This window comes from Pieris rapae, chromosome 4 (assembly GCF_905147795.1).
Source record: "Pieris rapae chromosome 4, ilPieRapa1.1, whole genome shotgun sequence".
Taxonomy (NCBI): Eukaryota; Metazoa; Arthropoda; class Insecta; order Lepidoptera; family Pieridae; genus Pieris; species Pieris rapae.
Window position 1 is genome coordinate 6,389,691 of NC_059512.1, and position 27,782 is coordinate 6,417,472.

General features: G+C 30.8%; 1 protein-coding gene and 2 long non-coding RNA genes across 3 annotated transcripts; 2 read left to right on the forward strand and 1 right to left on the reverse strand.

Annotated features, from left to right (window-relative positions):
* Positions 1-6,532: 6,532 nt before the first annotated feature.
* Positions 6,533-7,998, reverse strand: LOC110999803. The gene has a single exon (XM_022269035.2). The coding sequence runs from the start codon at positions 7,833-7,835 to the stop codon at positions 7,260-7,262; it is 576 nt and encodes a 191-aa protein (XP_022124727.1). The 5' UTR covers positions 7,836-7,998; the 3' UTR covers positions 6,533-7,259.
* An 11,339-nt stretch (positions 7,999-19,337) lies between these two features.
* On the forward strand, positions 19,338-20,726 carry LOC110999788. The gene is made up of 2 exons (XR_002600396.2): positions 19,338-19,548; positions 20,242-20,726. It is a non-coding gene; the product is annotated as an uncharacterized LOC110999788 (long non-coding RNA).
* A 2,221-nt stretch (positions 20,727-22,947) lies between these two features.
* Positions 22,948-25,692, forward strand: LOC110999806. The gene is made up of 2 exons (XR_002600397.2): positions 22,948-23,161; positions 25,399-25,692. It is a non-coding gene; the product is annotated as an uncharacterized LOC110999806 (long non-coding RNA).
* Positions 25,693-27,782: the final 2,090 nt, after the last annotated feature.

Genomic DNA, 27,782 nt, shown 5'->3' on the forward strand with positions numbered 1-27,782 from the left:
TCCTAGAAGAGGTTTTAAACTTAACTTTTTGATGTAAATAATCCTAATTACTCTAAGTTAGTGTAAGTAAATACTACGCACCGTTATATTAACACAAACGGATAGAATGACTTCACGAATTATAAATGCGAATATTTACTAATTTAATACAATTTTACGTTTAGGATATAATATATAACTAACAAGCGGCCGGGTGATCATTGATCTTTTGGATTATGGGGCGGGCTTTAGTATCCCTATACTCACTTCCTTCGGTGAAGCAGCAACTTTCACTTTGCCACAGATTTCAATTTTGAAAATATGGGTAATGTTTACAAATTTTTCAGATTGTGTTTAAATATGCTTAATAATTCTTGCTCCCGTCTAATACGCAAACAAAACCTACATTTTCGTAGGAGTATTGAATGAAAATAGTAGTAGTTTTGATCAAATAAAAGATTTTATGTAAAGGATTATAACGGTATTAAATAAATATGAATTGCTTCGTTAAGAACAGTACATGGAAACGCCAAAAATAAATTATGATATCAGAGAAGATATTTTTAGCCGAATAAAGATTATCTTTACATAAAGGTACGATATGATAAAGCTGGGAATAATCTAAGAACGATATTTGTATATAAGAATTCCTATATAAGGGTTTAATTTAAGAATTCTTAGCTTATTCTTAAGAGACTGAATTATTCTAGCATATATCAGTCTCCGTTCATGTTCAGCATAACTAAATGGTGAATGAGTCAAAGTAAAATTCAGCAAATTCATAAAAAAAAATTACATTTATATATAAGTAATTTAAGAAGAACAAAAGCTAGCAATTATATTTTTTGTGGACAGAAGTAGAGTATATAAAAAAATATTTTTTATGTTAAAACTACGTCAAAAGTCTTAAAATTTGTATATTACTTGAGTAGGTCTCTGAGACTTTTGTGTTGTTTACGTGATCGTTTTAATTGGAAAAGTGTAGTCACGTGAATCTTATAATTAAGTTATTAATTGGTCGGAGGCGGAGAAATATTTCAATTACGCAGGTCTTTCAGGGGCTATTAACAAATTAACTTTTTTTTCTTTTTTTTTTATATAGAACAGGGGGCAAACGGGCAGGCTCACCTGATGTTAAGTGATACCGCCGCCCATGGACACTCTCGATGCTAGAGGGCTGACATATACCGTTTGTATAGCATAATCATCTTATGTTCTGATTTACCTGTGCTTCGAAGAGATGGTAGAAGCATGCTTGACGCCTGTTGTTAAGTTGTCACTTGTCATATTTTCTACCTAAACTATATATTACGACTGGTTAAGCCTATGTCCGCATATTCTGTTACATTAAATAAACTTAATGTTACGATTTAATATAAAATTGTAAAGAAAACACTTTCCAAAAGCCAAAAACTGTCAAATTACATTGGAAAAGAATCTCGCAATTGCTAGGTAATCAACTAGTTTACCTGTCATAGAACTGCAGTTAAATTAGTTTATCTTTATCGACCTTTTCATTCATCTTTCTGAGGAGGAGGGGTCCAAGGCTCCGTTATGACGTCACTGGGCTTAAAAATCACACCCCCTTCCTCACTACAAATGCAGGCCCCTCTCATGACCTACTAACCCAAAATTATGTTCAAGTGACGTAGAGTATTGTACAACCATCCCATTAGTACTGCTCTGGGGATATGCTACATCCTTATGGAGAGAGGAAAACTTGTTGGCAGGTCATATTTGCAGAGTGTTCAATGGAAGGTGCTTCGTTCAGGAGAATCCGTAGTGTGGCTGTGTTGCAACTATTATATTGTGTGAGTGTTGCCCATACCCAACAACCTTCGGGGGCTCGAGGTCTTTTATTACGTATGAGTTCTAAAGCAAGCCCCTAGCGTTATGTAATTTTATAACCCTATTTATAAGTAAATAAAATTATAGCTTAACTCTTTGCATTTAGCATTTTAAATTTGGAATACTTTGGTTATTTTTTTTTTCGGCTACTTGAGAGGCTACTTGAATGTAAAAAAATATCATCAGTGAATAGGGAATAATCCAGATGAAATAAAAGTATAATAAAGTACTAAAAGTAAAGGATATACATTAAAATACATATTGTAATTCTATCTCAAAACCCAATTCTATTATTGGGACTGAAACAATTTTGTTATTCAATTTGTTAGTACCGTTTATTTTAATTTAGAAGGTTTAAAATCAAATTGTAAGAATGAGGCGAAATCTAGGGTAAATAGGAATCAATTTTAATTCAAAATTACGATCTTCGGAATGCATTATTTCATAATGTTATATTTCATATTATATGTATGCTTGCTAATATTTAAAGCATGTATAAAACAAATAAATGGCGTAACGACTTTTTTAATACAGTTGCTCAAAAAGTGGCATATTGCAGGGAGGTATAGCGTTCGGAAAGTGGGCTATTACACACTCGTGCTTTTTCTTTGCCATTCCCGCACTCGTGCGTTTTCTTTGCCAACTGTCAAAACAATGTGTATTAAAAAGAAAAAACCAACCACGAAGGTTTTATTAAAAAGTTTCATAGAAGTTTTTATGATAGATGATTTCTAAATATTTTAATAATTGGATTCAATAAGTTCGGTTAGGTTTCTTTTCATTTCATATCAATTAAAAAAATATTAAAAAGAATTTTATAATATATGCAATACGTATTTTTAAAAAGTTTACTAATAATTGGATTCAATAAGTTAGGTTAGGTTTATTTTATTTCATATCAATAAAAAAAATATTAAAAAGAAAAAACTAACCATGAAGTTTTTACTAAAAAAAAATCACAGAAGTTTTTATGATTCATGCAAATATTTTAAAAAGAAGCTACTATTTGTTTCAATATCAGATTTAATGATTGGACTCAATGAGTTAGATTTGGTTTTCTTTCAATAAAAATAGTCTACTGAAGAATTGGCTGTATGGGCCAAGTTCCCTTTGCCTACCCAGAATGGGTGAAGAAAGAAAAAACAAGCTTTGCTCATATTCTTTGCGGTTGGCGCCATTTTCCAAAAATGTTCTTTCGAGTTGAGTTATTTGTTGCTCAAAATGAGTAATTTCGACGATATTTTATTTGAATGAATACCACCCGAACGCAGTATAATTGCATAAAATGCTTCGGAGAACAATTTACCGGATACATATAAATCGCTACATATCTACGTGCAACGAATTTATTCCGTAGAGAGAATAGAAAAAAAGCAAATAGTTTAATTAAATTGCTTAATTTTTTCGCAACTGTATTAAAAATAGTCGTTCAGTACACGTGCGGTACCGTCATTGCAACTTGTCCCGACTGTCAACCCTCACCTTCGGCTGCGCCTCGGCTCGGGTAGACATTCGTCGGAACTCGTTGCAATGACAGGCTTTCCGCACTTGTAATGAAATATACTATTTTAATACAGTTGCTCAAAAAGTGGCATATTGCAGGGAGGTATAGCGTTCGGAAAGTGGGCTATTACACACTTGTGCTTTTTTCTTTGCCATTCCCGCACTCGTGCGTTTTCTTTGCCAACTGTCAAAACAATGTGTATTAAAAAGAAAAAACCAACCACGAAGGTTTTATTAAAAAGATTCATAGAAGTTTTTATGATATATGATTTCTAAATATTATAATAATTGGATTCAATAAGGTCGATTAGGTTTCTTTTCATTTCATATCAATTAAAAAAATATTAAAAAGAATTTTATAATATATGCAAATACGTATTTTTAAAAAGTTTACTAATAATTAGATTCTATAAGTTAGGTTAGGTTTATTATATTTCATATCAATAAAAAATATATTAAAAAGAAAAAACTAACCATGAAGTTTTTACTAAAAAAAATCACAGAAGTTTTTATGATTCATGCAAATATTTTAAAAAGAAGCTATAGCTATTTGTTTAAATATCAGATTTAATGATTGGACTCAATGAGTTAGATTTGGTTTTCTTTCAATAAAAATAGTCTACTGAAGAATTGGCTGTATGGGCCAAGTTCCCTTTGCCTACCCAGAATGGGTGAAGAAAAGAAAAAACAAACTTTGCTCATATTCTTTGCGGTTGGCGCCATTTTCCAAAAATGTTCTTTCGAGTTGAGTTATTTGTTGCACTTGATGTACATGTGATTACAAATGAGTAATTTCGACGATATTTTATTTGAATGTATACCACCCGAACGCAGTATAATTGCATAAAATGCTTCGGACAACAATTTACCGGGAACATATAAGTCGCTACATATCTACGTGCAACGAATTTATTCCGTAGAGAGAATAGAAAAAAAGCAAATAGTTTAATTAAATTGCTTTATTTTTTCGCAACTGTATTAAAAATAGTCGTTCAGTACACGTGCGGTACCGTCATTGCAACTTGTTCCGACTGTCAACCCTCACCTTCGGCTGCGCCTCGGCTCGGGTAGACATTCGTCGGAACTCGTTGCAATGACAGGCTTTCCGCACTTGTAATGAAATATACTATTTTAATACAGTTGCTCAAAAAGTGGCATATTGCAGGGACGTATAGCGTTCGGAAAGTGGGCTATTACACACTCGTGCTTTTTCTTTGCCAACTGTCAAAACAATGTGTATTAAAAAGACCACCACGAAGAAAACCACGAAGGTTTTATTAAAAACATTCATAGAAGTGTTTATGATATATGATTTCTAAATATTATAATAATTGGATTCAATAAGGTCGGTTAGGTTTCTTTTCATTTCTTATCAATTAAAAAAATATTAAAAAGAATTTTATAATATATGCAAATACGTATTTTTAAAAAGTTTACTAATAATTGGATTCAATAAGTTACGTTAGGTTTATTTTATTTCATATCAATAAAAAAAATATTAAAAAGAAAAAACTAACCATGAAGTTTTTACTAAAAAAAATCACAGAAGTTTTTATGATTCATGCAAATATTTTAAAAAGAAGCTACTATTTGTATCAATATCAGATTTAATGATTGGACTCAATGAGTAAAGCAAAATGCTTCGGAGAACAATTTACCGGAAATATATAACATATCTACGTGCAATGGATTTATTCCGTAGAGAGAGGAGAAAAAAAGTGAATAGTTTAATTAAATTGTTTAATTTTTTCGCAACTGTATTAAAAATAGTCGTTCAGTACACGTGCGGAACCGTCATTGCAACTTGTTCCGACTGTCAACCCTCACCTTCGGCTGCGCCTCGGCTCGGGTAGACATTCGTCGGAACTCGTTGCAATGACAGGCTTTCCGCACTTGTAATGAAATATACTATTCAGGTCTGGACGTCAGATTTCTGTATCTGTGTGGCGATCATTTGTTTTATTCTTATAGACAAGTAGATGTAGAGCCTTGTGTGTCTGACACATGTAAATGAGTAAGCAAGTTTAAATGCGCACATAGAACGTAAATTGCACAGCCGGGGTACGAACCTACGACTATATAGATAAAAATGTTATAAATGTATGTAAGATATAAAGTACTGTAGGCCAATTATTGGTTTCTAGAAACCAATTCGATAATTGTTTGTTCCGCTCGTTCAGGATTAACTCCGGGAAAAGCTTGAATACAAGTTGCGGTATTTTATTGTATGAAAGATCTATAGGCAATATTTTTTTAAGTTACAGGCTCACTTGATACTAATTGATACCGCCGCCCATAGACTCTCACATTGCCAGTGATTTTGAGGAAGATTTTTTATTAGTGTATTGTTCCTACGTCCATATAGATGAAAATCTAATAAATGTATATAAGATAGAAAGAACATTAATGGATTTGTAGAAACCAAATCGATATTTATTTATCGTTTAGGATTGAATCTAGGAAAAGCTGAAGTACAATGTTGTGGAATTTTATTATAAAAATAATTGGTGTAGTATTATTTTATAAGCGATAAAATCGTCTAAAAAGTAATACTGTCTTTTGGTCTTAAAAAAGTTAACTATCGATTAACTTGTAGAAATAATGTGCTATATATTTCCAAATAAATGTCAATGATTAATTTCTGTAACGAACTGACTTCAGCTTTTCCAACTCACTCTAATTGTCGATAACGCATCTCCATCTAATCTCAGAGAAGTAGACTGAATCACCGCCAATCCTTTCGAATTTAGTCTACAAAATCTTTTTTCTCCTTTTAATGTTACGTTAGGAATGAAACAATATCTAATACGGGTTTAAAACATGCTTCAATACCTTTATAATATTCAATTTTGAGCTTCAATAGTTAAATAAATATTTGTTAAAATAAAAGGTCTGAAATGTTAAATTAATATTCCTGTGGATGGAAAATTAATTAGCAATACGAGTCAATCTTTTTTACGAGTACCTTAGTAACTTGTTTTATTAATGAAGCTTTGTTAAATGTCTTAATTATAATAGAAATATTAAAATATACCATTATGAATCGATAGGTGTATTATACAAAATATATCGATTCTTTTGAAACAATGGCATGAGTTTTAATAATATGATTAAGAAGGCGTAGGGGAAATATTTAAGACGGTAAGTAGTTTTTAAATTGTTTATTTAATATCAAACCTATAATTACATAAAAATGGCTTATAATTTTTAATATTTAGTCTATCTAATACTCACTATATGATTAGTGCCTAGAATTACAATCTCAATATTCGAAAAGACATTACTCCTACTGATTAAAGACTCTTACATTAATGAGCAAACTTTTTAAAATACTAATAACAATTTTGAAAAAAATCTGCTAAGTTTCAAGACAAGTTTAGTTAACTCATTGGTGAATACTGTGAAAAACGTTATACTATTAAAACATGTGATGTATCTGTGAAAATTACTTAATATATAATGCAAAATTTGACTGAGAAATATTTAAGCCTCGTTAGGTATACATATCAAAATCGTCAATATGTGGAAAGGCACTATACTTCACTTAGAGATACAACAAACATGTGTGGCCGCAATTCTTTAGTTATCTTTTAACTGCCGTAAAAAGTAATAATTTGATTTGTCTTTATTAAGATTAAATAGTAGAGCCAATAGGAGTAAAGTTAATGAAAATCGCTATCCCAGCGATTTTAGCAGTCCAGTCTTATAGATTTTTCTTAAATAGACAAGTTTCAACAGCCTCCCCTCAAAGGAGTACACAACGGTGTCCGCTTTTGGTCCATGTTGAAATTTCCATTCGTCGAGCTCGTCAGTCCATTCTATCTACTGATATGATACGACGTACTAGCCTTTTACGACTAAATCTATACGTAACAGTCTTGATTTCCCATTCCTGTTGTTTAGTATCCACATATCGATGCATTACACCTTTATCGGTTCAGACCCACGGAAGCGCAATAAACTGTATGACGAGGCACCCGCTGTGTTGGTAAGCCGGATAGCCCTCGTACGTATGTGTATGTGACTGGAGGCCGAAGAATTCGTTTTGGTTGGGTTTGCTTCTTGGGCTGGCGGTGGCGGTCACTTGGTGAAGACGATTGCGACCGACTTGATATACTGAGACTTTGGAAAACTCGCCTCAACGACACCGTTGACCTGTGACGCCTTCGTCGGTCAGATTCGTCGCAGCCAGAGTCGCTGGTTGAACAGGATGAAGGGTCATCACTCCGGCCGGTATCACATGACATACTTTCGTTGCTGCTGGAGCTTCCTAAGGAGTCGTCATCAGCGTTGCGGCGAGAGAGTCGCCGACTCAACGCTTTGAGCAGGCGGGATCCTCGAGGTGCTGCCACAGGTTCATTCATTTCTTCAACTGGAGGGCACACAACAATCTTAGGGGCCATAGAATCGCGGCGCGATTTCGGTGCTTGTTGCACTACGTTCACCGACAGATCTGCGGTGAACCTCTCACTAGATTTAAATTCACCTTCCAATTTATTTTTCATAAGTCCGTCAAAAGTGGCACTTGTGAGACAAAAACAGAACGGATGAATTTTGACAAAGTTATAATTGATATTATAGAATTGAAAATGTGATTTGTACTTTTAAAAACTTTCACAATTATCGTCGATAACAATTTAAGTTTCGAGTGCAGGGGCTGTTCACGATTGTAAGTCGTAAACTGATGTCTGGCAACCGGGATTTTTGCTTTTATAGACAAATTGGCGCATGCGTATTGTAAATCTCGCTCCAATTATGCATTTCAACATTATGTATCTGTTTGCTTTATACATTTACCGCAGTTCTAAGGAGTGAGAATATTTCAATCAAGATATATTAATGCTTTTTCTAGGGGCCCTATATTTTAGGGTTACAATTTCAAAACTTAACATAAAATTTAACAAAAGTGTTGATTGAGTGCACAGTAACAATTTTTTTTTCAAAATCAAGGTTAGTTAATGTAATTCGCAGTGACCATATAATTATAAATATATCCACGTATATTAACATTTCCTTTAACGTATCATAGAGCTTTCTAATAGCTTTTTAAGTTTACTCATAAAACATTAGCTTCTCGATCTAAATGTGATATTTAAAGGTTACGAAGCTTCATTCAATTCTCATAATATGCCACGGTTAAGTGTCTATGTAATAAAATTGAATAGAGTTTTTAAAATTCTTCAACTTCAACTACCTAATAAATTTTATTTCTGGTTTTTTAACCTTCATCAGAGAGTTTGTGCGTCATTGTAGAATTCAATATTATTTCACAACAATAGAACATAGTATCCGTTATATTATAGTACTAATAATGGACATTTTCGATTGATTTAATAATGTATAAGAAAGATTGTAAGAAAGAATGATTTCGTTTGCATGGCAAGCGTTTTAACATTTAAAAGTACCAAGTACTATATCTTATAATCCATAAAATAGACCTAGAAATGTGTTGGCCAGTCTATTATTATTGTTAAAAGGGGAAATTATTATTTTTGTAATGAGTTAGTTACACTCTCGGTTACACTAAAATTTAGTCTTTACATACCATACAAGTCCCGCTGTCTGGGCTTCAATCTTTTAAACTACGTATCAGATTTTAATGAGTAGATTAGGAGACAATAATTAAAGAGGAAGGTTTCTATGTTAACGTCTAATACTGTAAGAAAGTCAATGCACGTGACTTCTAAATATTGAAAATCACATGTTATTTAGTAAATTAACATTAAAGTGCAACTAATTTACCCTTTTGATCTTTGACAGGTGTCGTGTGTTATTAAGCACGTGAGTAACCAGGATCCTTTATTCCCGTCTGTTTTGCACGTGATCCTTATGACTCATACAGGTTGCTAGCATTTATATTGAAAAGTAATTTTCCATACACTATGGCTCAGATATTTTCTCGCGATTCTATAGACTTTTTTGTGATGTGAAAGTCGTTTGTTTCATTAAAACAAGAATGTATTTTGGTGTTTTAAGATTTCCGATTACATTTTACTTCGACAAGCATTGCGTGCTATAAATGGCATCAAAATGTTATTTTTGGAAAAAGATATACGTATTTATCGTTAGAAAACTCCGAAAATAGCCCGATTGTGCTAAACGTGCTTTTCCTGTGACGTAGAGAAACGAGTTGACATTGAAAGCTTTTTATTCTACCTCAACAAAAATGTTAATATTATTGCTATATTTCTTAAATTTAACTTATGAAGCAGGTAATTATGTATTCACGCTTGAACTATAACCATATTTTCAGATGCGTAGTTTGTTACATGATTCAATAAACAATGAAGTCTCGGCCATTTTAAGTACGTCATACAAGGAATTCATAACAGGTCAGGTTCTAAATCAGAATCACCGTAGAAAATAGAATTTGATGTTAGGTAGTATTATTGTGTTTGTAATATTATACTTGTTATTAATATTAATGAATAGTTTGTGTTTATAACAGTGTCAGGATAATTATTTGGAGAAAGGTAAACATCGGTACAGAAAGGTACTTATTTTTTTAGTTATAGGCTGTATAGATCTATATTAAATGACCTATGTATTCAAGGTATTTAATAGCTTAAGGATTGATGCTGTATTGGTTAAAATCGCTTCGAAAATTAGCCATTATTAATTGTCGTAAAAAGTAAATGACAAAAAAAGTTAATGTGGGTTATCCATAAGAGATAGACATATACCATCACGGACTTTTCTGTAGACCTTTTCAATGTGTACAATACTTAGTAAATTATTTTGATAAAACTCATAGGGTTCAGCCTGCGTTTGCAATGTAAGGGGAAAAAATGAAATTATTTATGACATCACATTAGAAACATCAAAAATAACAGTTTTTTTCCACTAGTTAATGGATGTTATTATACATATAAACCTTCCACTTGAATTACTCTATCTATTAAAAAAAACCGCATCAAAATCCGTTGCGTAGTTTCAAAAATTTAAAGATACAAAGGGACATAGGGACAGAGAAAGCGACTTTGTTTTATACTATGTAGTGATATGTAATGTGAAAAACTAAACGTAAAAATACTTTTATTATAATATGTCATACAAATTATATACGATATTGCCAGCGCGATGGCTCAGCTTTTGAAGGACATTATTAAATTATTTCAAGGAATTTTACTCAGAAATGAAGATATTATTACAGGTTTAATAATAATATTTACGTTATTTCAGAGTATATCCATATTTAGTAAAATGGTTTTGTGGCAATTCGGTCTTAGCTGCTATGTCGGTTAATAAACAAAACAAAAACACATATTATGGTGGTGTTATTAACTATGAATAAAATGTAGACAATATTTTTTCAATGTAAAATAAAATATTACAATTGTATTGATTATTAAATGTTCCCTTACCTTCTCCATCGTTAATCATTTTAATGTTACATATCCTACTTATAAATAAACTCAACAATATTAAATATATTTATAATTTTCTTAAAAACGTTTCTTGAGATATACATAGATACTAGCGGATACGACAGACGTTGTCCTGTCTACACGTCTTTAATTTCAAAATTTCAATTTTTAATAAGCCATTTTGATGAAAATTATTATTCAAATGTTATGACAATATCTAACGATCCAGCACATGGTCACACACGATATAACACAATGATAACAAAACTTTTTTAAAATTTCGGGACAGACTAAAATTAAAATTCGAATATTATTTAAAATTTGACACTGCGCTGGTAGCGCCGTCTGTCGGATCCAATGTAAAACATTCCAAAATCAACAACAACTAATAAATTGAAAATTAATTAAAAAAACATTGTCCAGCGGACAAAATTGTGAATCTAAACCATTCCCAGATCCCCTTGATCACACACAAAAAATTTCGTCTAAATCGGTCCAGTCGTTTAGGAGGAGTTCAGTCACATACACACGCACACAAGAAATATATATATTAAGATATTGATTATTATTACATAATATTCACATTTCTAGACAAACCTCTCTAAACAAGTCAGGTTATTTTTAAATTATTATTATTATAATATTATTTATTTAAAGCAAAACTTTAGCCATGAAAAGGTCAATCGTTTCAGTGTCATAATATTCTATTTCGAAGCCTCAAAAACGTAGTTTATATGTAATAGTCTAATATAGATCATAATATGTTATGTCAATGTTTTGGACAGGTTCTTAATTAGATTAATCATCTGCCCAATCAATTACATAACACAGCGTATCGAATACGTCAAGTTCATTAGACGGTATTTTGATGACATTTGTACATGCAACTATTACACTCTAAACTGTATGTGTAAATACTTAATATGTAAAGAATTAGTTATGTTACTATATATGTTTGGAACTATATAACGTCAAGTTTTTGTATATTCTGTCTTGAGAGGAATTTAACGTTAATCCTCATTTAAGTAACAAAATATGACATATATGGAAGTTTATGAAAATTTTTGGAAATCGAATTCTATGCGATAGAACTAAAGAAGTTGTGTTTCGGAAAAAAATTCTTTAGTTAATGTGTACATTTGCGAATCACAAAGTAAATAAAGTTAAGTACATACCGTACTAAATTTAGAATAAATAATGGATTTACCATTTTAAATAAAATAAAACATCATAGGTAATTTTGCATTTAACCATTGTTCGTATCGTTCTTATCGCGTTGCAAATAAATATTATAAAGAATATTGGTACTATAATAAAAATAACTAAAATCATTGTTGGTATGGTATGATTTTACCATTTAAACCTAGTTCTAATAAACAAATCATCCAGTGAGGCCTCAAGAAGGTTGTGAGCCATTTGTATTTGACCCAAGTCATCGTTTTTTGAATGTCAGTTATGCCGGTTTTCTCACGATGTTTTCCATCACCATAGATGAAAATATCCTTTGGACCACAGCCGTGATTCAAACGCATGACCTCGCAGTAAGAGGGTAGGCGAACAAAGAATAAAAAATAATAACACATATTGTATCATCTCACTAGATAAAATATTTCAATTAACACAGTCATGTAATTATGATTAGTATTAATCAACACCCTACTACTTCTACTCAAGAAACATTGATAAATGAATAATATTGTCCACTAACCATTAGTGCATACAAAATTATGCAATAAATAACACTGCCTCGAACATTACGTCATAGGAGCATTATTCTGATGAAGTATTAAATTGTATTATATAACAAAGCTTATTGTGAACCAGCAAAGCTTTATAAATCTTATTAAAGGCTTACGATTTGCATTAATTTAACGCTGATTAAAGTATTAATTACCAGATAATACACACATCATTTATAAGCCTTGCTTATTTCAATAATAATATTAGAAGAAGTAATATTAGCGTAGTGGATCTGTTTACCTTTCTGTGTTCAACAAACTTGCTCATACGGAGAACATTGGAAGGTTTAAACGAAAGGTAAATAAAATAAGGAATGTTTTGGACATCAATTTTTTAAATTATCATGTATGTCAGGAGGCTAAACCTCTACTTGCTTTAGAAAAAAAATACCAAAGAATTCATATTAGATAAAAAGAAAATTTTTAAATTTTGATTTGGAAATTTAGTAATGATTTATTTAACGATTTCTGTTGACTAAATATAAGAAATTCTGTTTATTTACTGTTTAATTTTCTAATCCATTACGCAAGCAGAGAGTTTGTTAAAACAACAGGGATTAACTATTATAATTAAAGAAGTTTGACTTTGTTCTTATTAAGAAAGTAACCTATATTATAAGTACGTTTACTCAGTTTTATTTACGCCTAAAGTAATCTTATACACAAATTGCGAAGTTCTTGCAATGATAATCATCACTAAATAATCTGTGAACTTAAATCAATATTCCGAGCATGCCCTATTGTTAAAGAATTTACTAACCTGGCACTCGTACTGTTGGCAATTCTTGGCCTAAAAATACGCCTTTGTTTTATTGATATAACAAAGAGTAAATTGTGACGGCAGGTAAGAATCCACACAACGAAACGAACGATAACAACGCGTTAAATTAAAAAAAATCAGAATAATTTGTGTAAAATAAATAATTTATTATAAATTTAAAATAGTTATCGGCGTTTAACACTCAATAAAACTAATAGGTTAAATGCATAATTCTTGCGTATAACGGACCATCAATTTACAATTTAAGCTTAAGCTTACATGTGGTTAATGATGCTAACTAATCGAAACCAATCATCTCCTTTGTTTTACGTTTTAATTGCGTACTTCTTACGGAATCGTATCTGACAAGCTCATACTTTACACATATGTCTGTGGTCAGAACGAAATCAAGCAGGTTTAATTATTCTAACATAAATTACTTACTCATGATTTATACAATTAAGAGAAAATAATGGGTGAAAAAGAGTTTCTGTCGCCTTCGTAGTTTCGCGACACTAGGCACGTAGATAAACACAATTAAATATTTTTCAAATATTAAATCCCTTTTGTGCCCTTCACCAATTAAGGAAACAATTTTTAAGTTAAAAATGATAATTATAAATTACACGCGCCGCTGGCTGGGTGTAGATAAGATGAAGGTTTCAGAAGATTATTAATTCTAATCTCTATAATTTATCTATATTATATATTACAATAATATATTTGTAGAATATTCAGCATCGGAGCGTAGCTGTTTCGAGCCATATGTAGGTAATATATTATAAAATTTTAAAGAGCTTATTGTATATTTATCTATAAATGATAGACTCGAACGACATTATGAAACCTAGGCTGTAGATACTAGTGTGTTTATCATCAAGGCCCGAACCCAATAATTAATCCACAACCTCAGATTGAAAACAATCTGAGATCAGACCGTGACAGTCGATAGATCTCCTATCTGAATCCCAATAACCAAACCCAACGAAGACCATCCATTTTTGGCGACTGATAGAACGCAATCTCTTCGCTCTTTACTATCATATTTGATAAACAATATAAACCAAATAAAGTAAAAAAGCCGTACTAATAATATTAAAATATATCAAATAGCTTTTTTTTAATTATTTTAAAAACTGGTGTATGTTAAAATCTTAAGAAAGGATATTGGCACAGTTGAACTGTTATGTCCATACAAAAGTCTATCCACATACACCAATCTGTCAATTGGTTATTGGCACACTTTTATCAATATTTGGATTAAGATGTCTCAGTTTATTATTTCTCAGGTTATTGGGTTTCGGCGTAACACGGTAGTCCTGTTCATGCTTATAGATTATTAGAATTTATATTTGTAATAATAACGTCGTATTTTAAACAAAAATATTTTACGTTTATTTTTGTAAAGATTTTTTGTGTAACTAATTCACCCCAATAAAATACTAATTTGCATTAATAATTAATAGTAAGAAATCTTACGAATTAAATTCTTAAACTTAAATTCTAAATCGTTTTCATATATCTCATATAAATTTTGCTGTTACATGATTAGTATTATCGTGTCGTATTGTTTCACGATCCCGGAACATAAGTAAAAAACCATAATACCATGACAAATACATTTGTCGAACCGGATTATGTTCTATTGATGACAGTGTATGGACATGCATTACCATACCAGTCATGTTAAGGCAATAGATACACGAGACACGTACAATTCACAAAAAATGCCATTATGGTCCCTGACGCCTTATGTTCGTGTATTATTTTTTAAATTTGACTCATACCAATGCCCAGGCTTGCCCGTATCTGCTGATAGGTCACTCTCTTATCTTCCTCTATCATGCGTCGCACAACACTAATGTTATGTTCAGTAGTCGCTGCTAAAAGACGTCCCTCATGCGGAACATCATTGAGATTGCTACGTCCACGCTTAAACTCATTAAACCAATTTTAAATAGTGGCACGAGATAGGGCTTCATTAAGTAATGCTAATCGCCTATCTTAGCTTTGTTGTTGAGTAAGCCTAACTAAAGAAATACTAAATCATTGACCGAAAATTTTCTCTGGTTAGGTACATTTTCACGTGTAACAAGAGTTTTAGATTTACCGCCAATTCACAAAAACAAATGCCCGAATATTTTTGTATTTCATAATTCAATGTTGCGCTGTCGGTTAAAAGTAGGTATAATGTTGACAGTAATTTGTCATTATGATTTTATTAGTTACCATATTGGGGCTCATTGTATTTTGAAGTTCAAGGGCAAATTTTATGTATATAATCCTAAGAGTAAGAAAGATTCGTTAGTACATTGATATATATACTTTAACTATGTTCTATAAACTGGTAAGACAAATTTCTTATTTAGATTTTTTATTTTGAAATTGGTACAAATGAAACCATTTACTTTTTTATTTCAGTTGAAAAAAAAATTCAGAAATCTATAGAATATTATTTACAGCGCACCGCTCCTTATGCATTTATATAAATATATGTATTTAGCATTATTATATTACTAAATTTCTTATGGAAGGGCATTTTATGTACTGCGAAGTATGTGTATAGAAAATATAATAAAAGTACAAATACTAGATGATAATACTACTCTTTAAATCAAAGTACAGATAAATTTACAAGTCAGAATAACAGACTATAAAAACGAGTGCCCTAGGTCACAATTATTTGAGAAAAAACTTTTTCATAGAAATGTTACTGTTGACAAAAATAGCGTTGAAGTCTTTTCACTGGACTTACACGTGCATCTTTTTGCGTCCTTGTGTTCTATATGATTGGTATAGGGTTATTGAAAGTATAAATATAGGATGAAAATGAGTTTTTAATTAAAAAATTTAATAGAGTGATTCTACTCTCATCGCTTTTTTTATTATAGTAAAAATACATTTTAATTACTAGCCGTTATTAGACAAATGCATAGACAAGACTATTGTTTCGTTTTAGAAGATGAGTTTTATAATTAAACTGTAATAGAATATTAATAGTAACACACTGGGTTAAAAGACATGTAAGGAAAAGAAATGTCTAGATGTTTTTTGACATTCCGTCTATGTACGCATATAACACTTGCTAGTACGATGAAGGAAATATCGTGAGGAGACGCATGACGCACTCAAAAAGAAGACGGCGTGGGTCAGGCTGATCATACAAATCTGCGGCTCAGTCCGAAAAGCTTGTATAACTAATAACATAATTGCATTGCATTGCATTGCTCTTTTAACTTGTATTTCTCATGAATTTTAATCTTTGTGTATCATTTTCTTAGTGGTACAATTGATAAAATATTTTTTTACAATATCATATGAATTTTATACATACCTTAATTATTATGACTATATTCAAATTTCTACTTGACTATTGTAGAAGATATTGTTAACTGCAATACCATTTACATCTATTATGCCAAACCCGCTTAATTTATGCTTAATTTATATGTCTTATTCACTGAGTAACAGTTATAATGTTTTGATAATCGAACAACATGTATAATATTGGTATTTTATTCTTACAGTTTGTCATTGTCGCTATGCTAGCGGGAGCACTAGCTGCTCCAAAACCTGCTCCATCTCCTCAATATTTGACGTATACAGCAGGCTTTGACTACTTGTATCCTGGGAACGTTCCATCTGCTATATCCCCGTATTCTTCATCATTCTACCCTCTTACATACGGTGGATATCCAACGGATTATTACCTACGCAGAAAATAAAATAATACTGATTGTATTTTTAACTATTGACTATATTAATAAATACTTATACTTATAATTTTATGCGGTTATTTATTACCTAATAATTTTTTGTTCATAAAAACCTTAAGTCTTTTCATGCATGAATTTGCGTAATGCAGACGTTTATTTAGATAAACGTCTCTATATTATATAAAAATATTTTATTATAAATATAAAATAAAGTTAAAAAAACTCGAATAACAAACAAAAATGAACTCCTCAATATCTATTTTATAAAAATCCATGGCGTTTAACAAGGCAGCTCTGAAATATATATAAAATAAGAGGAAAATATATATATATATACTAGCGGATCCGACAGACGTTGTCCTGTCTACACGTCTTTAATTTCAAAATTTCAATTTTTAATAAGCCATTTTGATGAAAATTATTATTCAAATGTTATGACAATATCTAACGATCCAGCACATGGTCACACACGATATAACACAATGATAACAAAACTTTTTTTAAATTTCGGGACAGACTAAAATTAAAATTTGACACTGCGATGGTAGCGCCGTCTGTCGGATCCAATGTAAAACATTCCAAAATCAACAACAACTAATTAATTGAAAATTAATTAAAAAAACATTGTCCAGCGGATCTAAACCATTCCCAGATCCCCTTGAACACACACAAAAAATTTCGTCTAAATCGGTCCAGTCGTTTAGGAGGAGTTCAGTCACATACACACGCACACAAGAAATATATATATTAAGATATCCTTTGCTAGAATTTCGTCCCATTGTTATTTATTTACAAATCTCGCAATATAAACTTTTAAATATTTTAGTTTTTTATGTAACTAAGCTAAAAACTAAAATAAAATATAAAAAATACTCATATTTTTAACGCGACGTGTTCGCTTTTATGTTGTAATTTACAACTTCTCACATATTCGTAAGCAAGGTTATGTTATAACTACTATTAGCTGACTATTAAATAAATAGCTTTATTGAAACATATCAATAATTGATAAGTTTAGTGCCGGCAACGCACTCGCGAGCCCTGTGGCATTGAGAGTGTCCATGGGCGGCGGTATTACTTAACATCAGGTGAGCCTCCTGCCCGTTTGCCCCCTGTTCTATAAAAAAAATTGTTCTGCGATAACAGAAAAATATTAATAAATTTCGCTACAGTCAGAATTACAATTGAATTTAAATTTATAAATGAAATATATGATTTCACATAAAATAATTTTTAAGGTCACATCGTTTTTTAAGTTGTATCCAAAAAAAAGAATATCACAATATTACTATCACTTAAGCTCCAAAGTACTGATGTGAGTTTTACTATTGTTTGATCAAAACACCTAAGACAACACCAAACACCGTACGTAACATTAGCATAACATAATAATAGATGACGTACAACCAAGTTGAATCGATTTCATGGATTTGCTATACTGACAGTTCATAATATATGTAGGTATTGAATTGCATATTTAGGCAACTTATAATAATACTCAATACTTAAATATTACTTAGTAATATATTTCTTATGAAGTTGTATATATATATATATATATATATATATATATATATATATATAGGTTCTTCTAGCCACTAAATCATTGCAGTGACAAAATGCCGAGAATTATTAAAAATAAAGAAGATCTTGATCGCGATCAATATTATATGTACCTATATATTGTTTAATTAATATAAATTAACAGAAAAATAAAAAAGCACACTAAGAATGGCCTTAAGAGCCACACCACCGCAATTATTTAAATTTAAAGACTTTACATTTATTTTAAACCAATTACATAAAATACCTTAAATTGGGGCATTTTCAGTTACACAAAAAAACACTTAAAACATAGTACATTCTAAGCAGTGAAAAAATAAAACACTGAATCAAATTAGACTGTGACCGAAAGTATGTATCGTCTTCGTGGCTCAAAAGCAAAAATTACTTTTCCGACAAGTTGAATTCACGGCTACAGGGAAATTCGAAAATAGTGTAATATAATAATCGCACGCTGAATTTAATTAAAAATTACCATTCAGCGTGCGACTCTCATACCTGAGGTCGTATGTTCGATCCCCAGCTGTGCACCCATGGACTTTCTTTCTATGTGCGCATTTAACATTTGCTCGAACGGTGAAGGAAAACATCGTGAGGAAACCGACATCTCTTAGACCCAAAAAGTCGACGACGTGTGTCAGGCACTAGAGGCTGATCTGACTTACGTATTAGATTTAAAAAAATGATCATGAAACAGATTCATGAATCTGAGGCTAGAGGCAAGACCTAAAGAGGTTGTAACGCCACTGATTTATATTATTTAAGGCCCTAATGTGCAAATAAACATAATGACACATAACCATACACGTCTCCTGTCTGCTTGTAATTCAGAACATTTTATTTTGAACAAAGCTAACCTAATTGTACATGTAGTTCTCGTATTGTTTTTGTGCTCGTAATTCACATTGATTCCCAATGAGTTCTTTTGTTTTTCCTCAGCGTAACGACTTATTTCAAGGACTTATTTATGTATAAATGTTATTAAATTCGTAAAAATAAAACAGTATCATTGTGATCTGAGAGGAGGAAGACTCATTTGACTATTTAAATTTGAGAAGATGTTTGCTAAGCTGGTAAGAAATATTATTTACTTTAAACATTTTACTAGAACCTAGATTATTTTTAATTAATATTTTTTCGTTGTCTTAAATCAACTTTGAAAACTTGTGAAAGTGTATCTTGAAAAGATACTACAGATTTAATATTCCTTTTATAAAAATAAATGTATTAAGGACAACAATAGAGCTATATAAAGAATATATCGTCAAAAGGAAACCCTAAATAACCACCTTTTCATGAAATATCGAAAATAGATAATACATCATATTGTGTAATAAATAAAAATAGAGTTATAATGTTTGTATCATTTAATAAAAATGAGGTGAACTAGAAAATTTTAAGGTCCATACGAAACTTTTCATGTATTGTATATTTAGATCTGATCCTAAGAAAAAAATTAATATTTAAGGCGTTTTTGTAATATTTGTTATAACATGTTTGAAGTAAGCCATTGATGACAACAATAATAAAGAGGAAATTTAAAAAAACTGCTTAAGTAAAGCAATTAAATTGGCGGAGGCTAATTACATAGGGTTTAGAATAAATTAGCCCAATGTTAAAACTTACATAATTTTTTTATAATTTATTACATGTCTAGTCTTTTTATAATTTTGATAGCAATATCTGTGAAATTAGTTTTTTCTCTGACATTGTTAGATTGTTTAAATTTACTTTAGACGAATGGTGAACTTCACTTTAATTTACAGGTTATCTTATTCGCCGTCTTGGCTTTTGCCATGGCTCGACCTCAGCAGCTATACTCCGGATATTATAATACCTACTCAGGTGGATATCCAAGCTACTATGGAGGCTACTCAGGTTATTCAAACCCATTAACATACAGCGGCTACAGTGGTTATGGTGGCTATCCCTATAACAGTTATAATGGTTACAATGGATTTTACTAAGCAAAACCTATATACTAAGGCGGTTTAATAATTTATATATATAAGTATTTCGATAACAAACAATTGAATACCGCTTGATGTTTCATGTTTATCAAAAAGTTATATTATAATCTGTTATACATGTTCAATTTTTAGAAATGTATGTTTGTAATGTGTTTATAGAAATGTATGTAACATCTAATTAATGAATTTGGTTTTGGGAAATTACAGTTTACACCTGAAATGTTAAAGACATTTATATGGAACATGTATGTAAAAATATCGATAATAAATAATATTAAGAGAACATTTTTGTATCATTTCTGAATTATTTTAATAAATTCAATTTCAAACCTGTACTGTTTATTTTACGCAAAACCAATAGAAAAAGTATATTTTAATAAAAAAATACTCATCTGTAATTACTTAAGTGTAAATTTAATTTGTTCATTTACTTAGAATTTATAAATATATGTCTCAGAGGAAACGAAATTAATTTGTGAAAATTCGGTTCATATATTTTCGTTAAAATTATATTAGGTTTGATCACTAATATTATTAAAATATGTGATTTTGATGATTAACTTTATCCATCTTTAAAAAATGGGTATTGTTTACCGGGTTCGATACTCGAATGTAGCTTGCCTCATTTGAAAAAATCAACGGTAATTCGGACCACCTAGTTGCCTTAAATGATTTAATAAAACAGTTGAAGGAAGAGATATATTATCTTTTACTTCGTGAAACATAAAAACTTTTAAAATTATATATTTTTTAATAAATGCAATAAACTTTATATAATAGAGGGAAGGTTAACTGCGCAGTTACATATTAAACGTATCATTAATTTTTAGTATGTATTTTTTGAGGTTCTTTTAAAAACGTCAGTGCTCGGTACTTAATAAAATACAGGATATTTATGCAGCAATATTAACAATTAAAATCATTTGCAACAGAGTAATTTCTCAGTTATTCTGATAATTATTCTGCACGTGAATACTACTGGTATTGTAGTACATTTTAATGTTCAATATTATGTGCATTTATAAGTGATACAATATAATATGTTGCTTGCAAAGCGTAGATCTGATCATTTCATGATGTGGCTAAAAACATGTATGTCTTTTTTATTTATAATGTATTTATTTTATTTTATGTTACTATTGCAGACTCACTTATTTAATAATTAAATTTAAATTATTTAATATTAGACATCAAACCCCGTTTCTTATTGAATTAAGGATGGGTGTGGAAAACGTCATTGTTGCACACGTATATGGATAAGATGAACTCAAACCCATCAGAAAGCAATTTTATCACCGAGATATAAACCTAGGACCTTTGATGACCTGTTGCTGCTTCTATCAATTAAAGTTCCTTAAATGGAAATAAATATGAATTTGCAACTGTTTATATAGAAATTTGAAGTAGTATATAACTTAAAGTATCTTTTGTATGTAGCCTCAGAAATATGCCTATTATATATGTTATATACTGTAACATTGAAACAGACTAAAGATTAATTATCATGATATTAATTTACATTATACGTAGTTAAGACAGAAAAAAAGATAGACATAAAAATGACAGACAATGATACGTCACTAAAAATAATATAGGTGCCTTCTTATAATTTGTATAACCTTTGAAGACCAATTTGTATTTTTGTCCTTCAAATAATCTTTCGGTCTTACTAATAAGAAATCACTATACATGCGTTATAACAAGGACTTAGTTATCCAGTGAATCGAGCTTGTACAGCGCAGAAACACCTCTTTGACTAATAATCGATTGTATGGGTTGAATAACTAAACGACTCTTATTTATTTACCCTGGCAACCCACAGCGTTTGTTTGTCGTTTGATTTTCTAAGGCAGATACAAATGAGCTCAAACAGAAGCAACTTGCCGAACCTTACGAATGGGCTAGACAGGAGCATCTTCTAAGGCTCAAATTATTACAGCAACAATTAAATAAATAATTATATACTTAAAAAAAATAAAACCTTTGTTATAAATATAACTTTATTATATTTTATTTATTTCACGTCCTTAACTATCCACACCCATGTAAATAAACAGTCTTAAAAATATGTTTCAATAAAATCAGCACTAGCAACTTGTCCAGCCTGATTGCTCATCATAACATCCAGGTTTTCTTTGTACGTAAGTCTCCATACAAACAAAAGCCATATACATCAGATTTTTCTATTCAGAAATGATTGGTAAAAAAAATTAATAACAGTTTTATACGATGTGCATAAATCTTTATTAGTAACACTGCTTATTGTTAAATATCAATTCAAATTTCGCGCCTTCTAAATGTCACTCAAAACTATAGTATCTTTACTTTGTGACCATACGAGTTAACGCTAACAATAATAATATTATTATTATTTTTCTTTATAATATTATTTTTTATTTCCCAAAGTGAATTGCTTACCATTGTAAAACTATCAGAGTAGATCGTAGTTAATATAAGGGTTATTATATAAATTTAACAACATAGAAAGTTGTGGAACCCTAAGGTTTGATTATTGCAAATTGAAACCGCCTAATACGGATGTAATTATTGACATAACCATCGAATACATTACCCGTGAAGATCAAGGACATCAATCATGGAGACAAGTGCGTAAGGCGTGGTCTGTCTTGTTGTATTGTATATAAAGTAGAGCAATTGTGTAATCGATATCACTTGTGAAAACGCATCCAAGAGAAGCAAAATGTTCTTCAGAATCGTAAGTATTATCTATTTTTTATTAAATAATATTTTACTTGGAAAATCGTTTAAGATAGTTTTATCTAAATCTATCTTTTCATACACACTTTCGCTTATATTTTTTTTGTCTTCCACACACATACACAATTACACATTCATCATAATTTATTCTTATATTTATTATTTTTAAACTACCCTCGTTTTTTTAAACCAATTGTTTTTATTACCCCTCGCTGAAACTTTGTAAATTTAAAGAGCGAAGCTTCCCTGTCACAGGTCTCTGACTTACTAGGGAGGTCTCAATCTGAATCCTATTGTACATATTGCTAAACAAATAAAGAATTTATTACTTGATTAGAGTCAATAGTGATATAAAAGATTTAAGTACAAAATCAAAAACCCACCCTGTGGATCTATAATATATTTTCATATAACATATTTTTGTAGTACTCGTTCAAGTTGTCGATTACCTAGTATAGTTTAACGAAAACAATTCAAAGCAGGTATATGACCTTTTTGTTTTTTGTAGTTTGGAAATGTATAAATAAGTAATATTTGAAGTTTAACGGGGCGTTAGTCTATTTCTGCGCGTAAATAATAAGAGGCTCCTTCGTTAAGTCGAAGTATATCGTTTATAAGCAAAAATGTTATATCTAAGTAAAATCCTTTAATTATTTATAATCATATTTTAACTATATATTTTGAAATAAAACATTTGGAACTATTGCTATATGTTTATCTATGCTAATATTATTAACTGAAAAGAATTATGTGTAAATATATTTAAAAAATCTACTAGAATGTAACCTTTTGCTTTTCACATAGGTAATATGTATTTTTTAAATATTTTAAAAATAAACGTCCTTCTATGTGAAGCCAGAATAGTCGAAAATTACCTAATTCATAAGAGTTCTACAGCATATCGGCTAATAGGGTTATTGTTTAACCCTGTCATGCAAATTGCTTTAGCGAAGTTATATTTTATAGGCTTTCTTATCCCGAATATATTGTTGGTATTACCAAGTTAATTTTCTTTGTTCCAAATTTAATTTTCCAAAGCCTGATTATTGTTTTCTCAACCTTTATATGTCTTGCAAATAATTTATAGATGTAAATGTTGGTAAAGCTGAGATATTATTGATATTATAAATAGCTTTAGAATTGCGAAAGTAATTTTCATGTATAATTTTAGTTTTGAAATTTATGAATAATAACAATTTTAGGTATATATAAATAAGTGTGCTCAATTACATAACATGTAGCCGACAAAAATCCATATATATGTTCTCGTATCTAGGTCGAATACCTCATACAAACTATAATTGATAAAAAATAAAATAATATAATCTTAAACTAAGGTTCATAAAAATAAAAAAAAATGGTCCTTGGAGTAAATTGAATAACTACGCCGTTTTGTTGTATTTCAGAATACTTTAAAAGACGGATTATTTCTATTATGGCTGGGGTTTATAAATTCGTGACTTTTATATGACTGTCCGCCCTTCACATCTAGACTCATTTTCACGTGTATGTCAACACGATTTACTCGAACGAAAATCTTTTCTTGAAAATACAACACTATTTATAAATATACTCTATATGGTATAGCAATTGCCTATATTATCGATTTTGGAATAACATTGGTATTGTGGAAAATATAATTGTAATAATACTCTAGCAATTAAAAAAATATAAAGACTAACATTAGATTATGTAATTATTGTTATATGAAATAATAAGATAAATATTTTATAAAAGGTAGGTATGGCTAAATACATAGGCATGATCCATATACAATTTGCTTTCCGTAAATTGGCATTTTTGATGTTCAACTCGGCCCTCGAGTTTGTTGACGAACTCTTAAATATAATATGTTTTATTATTATCTTCATGCGTTATTATTCATGTACATCCAGAATAGTTATGAATAATAAATAAGGAACACTCTATGACACATACTTTCTGTGCCCACAGCCAGGACTAACCTTCTGAAAAGGGCACATATGATTCGGTGCATTCATTTACTTAAACCTTTTTCATTGTCCGTTTAGTGAGCTTGCTAAAGTTAGGTTAGGTTAGTTACTGCCTATAGTAGTTATTTAATTTCTTGTATTTTTTATTGCGTAATTTCATATGTTGTTTTTTTTGTTTCGTCTGTAATGTACTTATTCTTAACTCTTGTCAATTTCGGGTCACCTGTTAAGGCAGGAGTGTTTTTATAAATAAATAATTTTTTGTTTTTATGTTGTATTTCAGCTTGCATTCTTCGCTATCGTGGCGGTAGCTTTCGCCAGCCCAAAGCCGGAGCCTGACCCTCAAGTAGTTGCCTACACCGCCCCGGCAACCTTCCCCGCATTCTATGGAAGCGGATACGTCCCGGCTGCTTACGCGTTCCCTTACGCATACAACCCTTACTTTGTACGATAAACATACAAATTAACGATTCCGCACTTCATTTGAAATGATAGTAATGTTTTACTTAATTATCACGACGACCAATAGCATTATAACTGACTTTGTTTCGCCTTTCTAAATAAACTTTTGAAATTTTAATTTTTTTTATTTTAGAATATAACGAAACGGTTGTAGTTACTAAATAATTACTTAAGAACGGCGTTCTAACAGCGTCTTGCATGTGAAGCGTCTCTTGGGCGTTTGAAATTAAGTTATTTTGTTAAGAAATAGAAATGTCCTATCTTAATATATATATTTCTTGTGTGCGTGTGTATGTGACTGAACTCCTCCTAAACGACTGGACCAATTTTGATGAAATTTTTTGTGTGTGTTCGTGGAGATTCGAGAATGGTTTAGATTCAGAATTTTGTCCGCTGGACAATGTTTTTTTTAATTAATTAGTAGTTGTTGATTTTGGAATGTTTTACATTGGATCCGACAGACGGCGCTACCATCGCACTGTCAAATTTTAAATAATATTCGAATTTTAATTTTAGTCTGTCCCGACAGTTAGCGCTGCGATCAAATGAAAAAAAAGTTTTGTTATCATTGTGTTATTGTAGACCATGTGCTGGATCGTTAGATATTGTCATAACATTTGAATAATAATTTTCATCAAAATGGTCCAGAATGTTTTAGCTTATTAAAAAAAGTTTGAAATTTTCAAATTAAAGACGTATAGACAGGACAACGTCTGTCGGATCCGCCAGTATCCATATAGATTAGTCGCCGTGGCCGAACCAGAATGATTAACACCGTAAAAAATAAAATATAATCTATAAAAACTGACGTGTAAAGTACCTGGCGGAAAAACTAAGATTTTCATACCAAGCTGCATTTAAAATCCTGAAGATTTAATACATTTTGAATACAAATATTAGAGGTATCTGTTACTTAGTAAATTTACCATGATGTAAGCCTCTTCGAATGAAATGCACAATTATTTAACGACAGAACTCAAAACCTTTCTCGAATTCTCTTAAAATAAAATCGGTACAGCAGGAGGAGTGTAATGTCAGACAAGAAAGAAGAATATATACAGAGGTTTATATGTAAATGATGGTTATCGCTTTTCAATCATTAAGACGAAATATATTGTGTCTTAGAGTCGGTAGGGTCAAGTCTTACCTAAGATTCCTCTTTGTGAAATAATGTAATTGATTACATTAGCTTAATACAGGATGTATAGTAACAAAAAATTGATGCTTTATTAAAGTTGCTAAACAAACTGTAACAATATTTCTTAAATCATCCAATATAGAACCTGTTAGCATAGTATCAACATAATCTATATATAATAATAATAAATGCCAGAACCAGTCCTTTGTACAGATGCCGGTTACCAAAGACAATGCCTACTAAATGCTGTCTGCGACACTATGACATCTATATATGTTAGTAGGGTGAGCATATTAACTTGTATGTACTTGCGAATACATAAATTAATCAGGGCATGTAGAAAACATTTATTAAAATAACACTTTATTTAAAATACAAGTAATAAATGAATCAACAGTAACGGATAATTAAAATCGCTTTGTACTTTTAGTTAGTTACTTCCGGTAATACCAATCAGCAGCGTAGGCATAGGGCAAGGTGTAAGGAAGCGATACAGCTGATCCTGATAGGGCAACTGGCGCGTAATCCTGATAACTCAGGCCTGAACCATAGGAATATCTGTAGTCAGAGACGGCCGTGTATGGTAGTGAGGCCACGGGGAGTGAGTTGAGAGATGCGAAAGGTGCTCCGACAGGCGAAACCAAAGGTGATGAGGCAACGTATGCGGCTGATGGTGAACTTAGTAAGCCATTGCTTATTATAACAGCTGGGTCGGCCGCTACAGCAGAGAGTATGGTGGCGAATGTTATCTGTAAAGTGATATTACATAATTAGTAATAGTGCAAGCAGTATCTTTAAGTGATTTAATATAATTAAGTTAACGTTGAATAAAATTTGAATCGAAACTTGAGCTTTTTAAAAAAAAGAGTGATTTTCTAGGGAAGATAGGAAAAAAGATTCCCTCACGTTTAATGGTGAATACGAATTGTCTGTTTTAATTATATATTTATTAAATACATGTTGAAAAATTTTAGCTTATTTAGTTGATGATTTATATTTATTTCAAAAAGGCACACTAAAGAAATACATCTTCTCATCTCATCTCAGAAGAACACACATTACTTGTT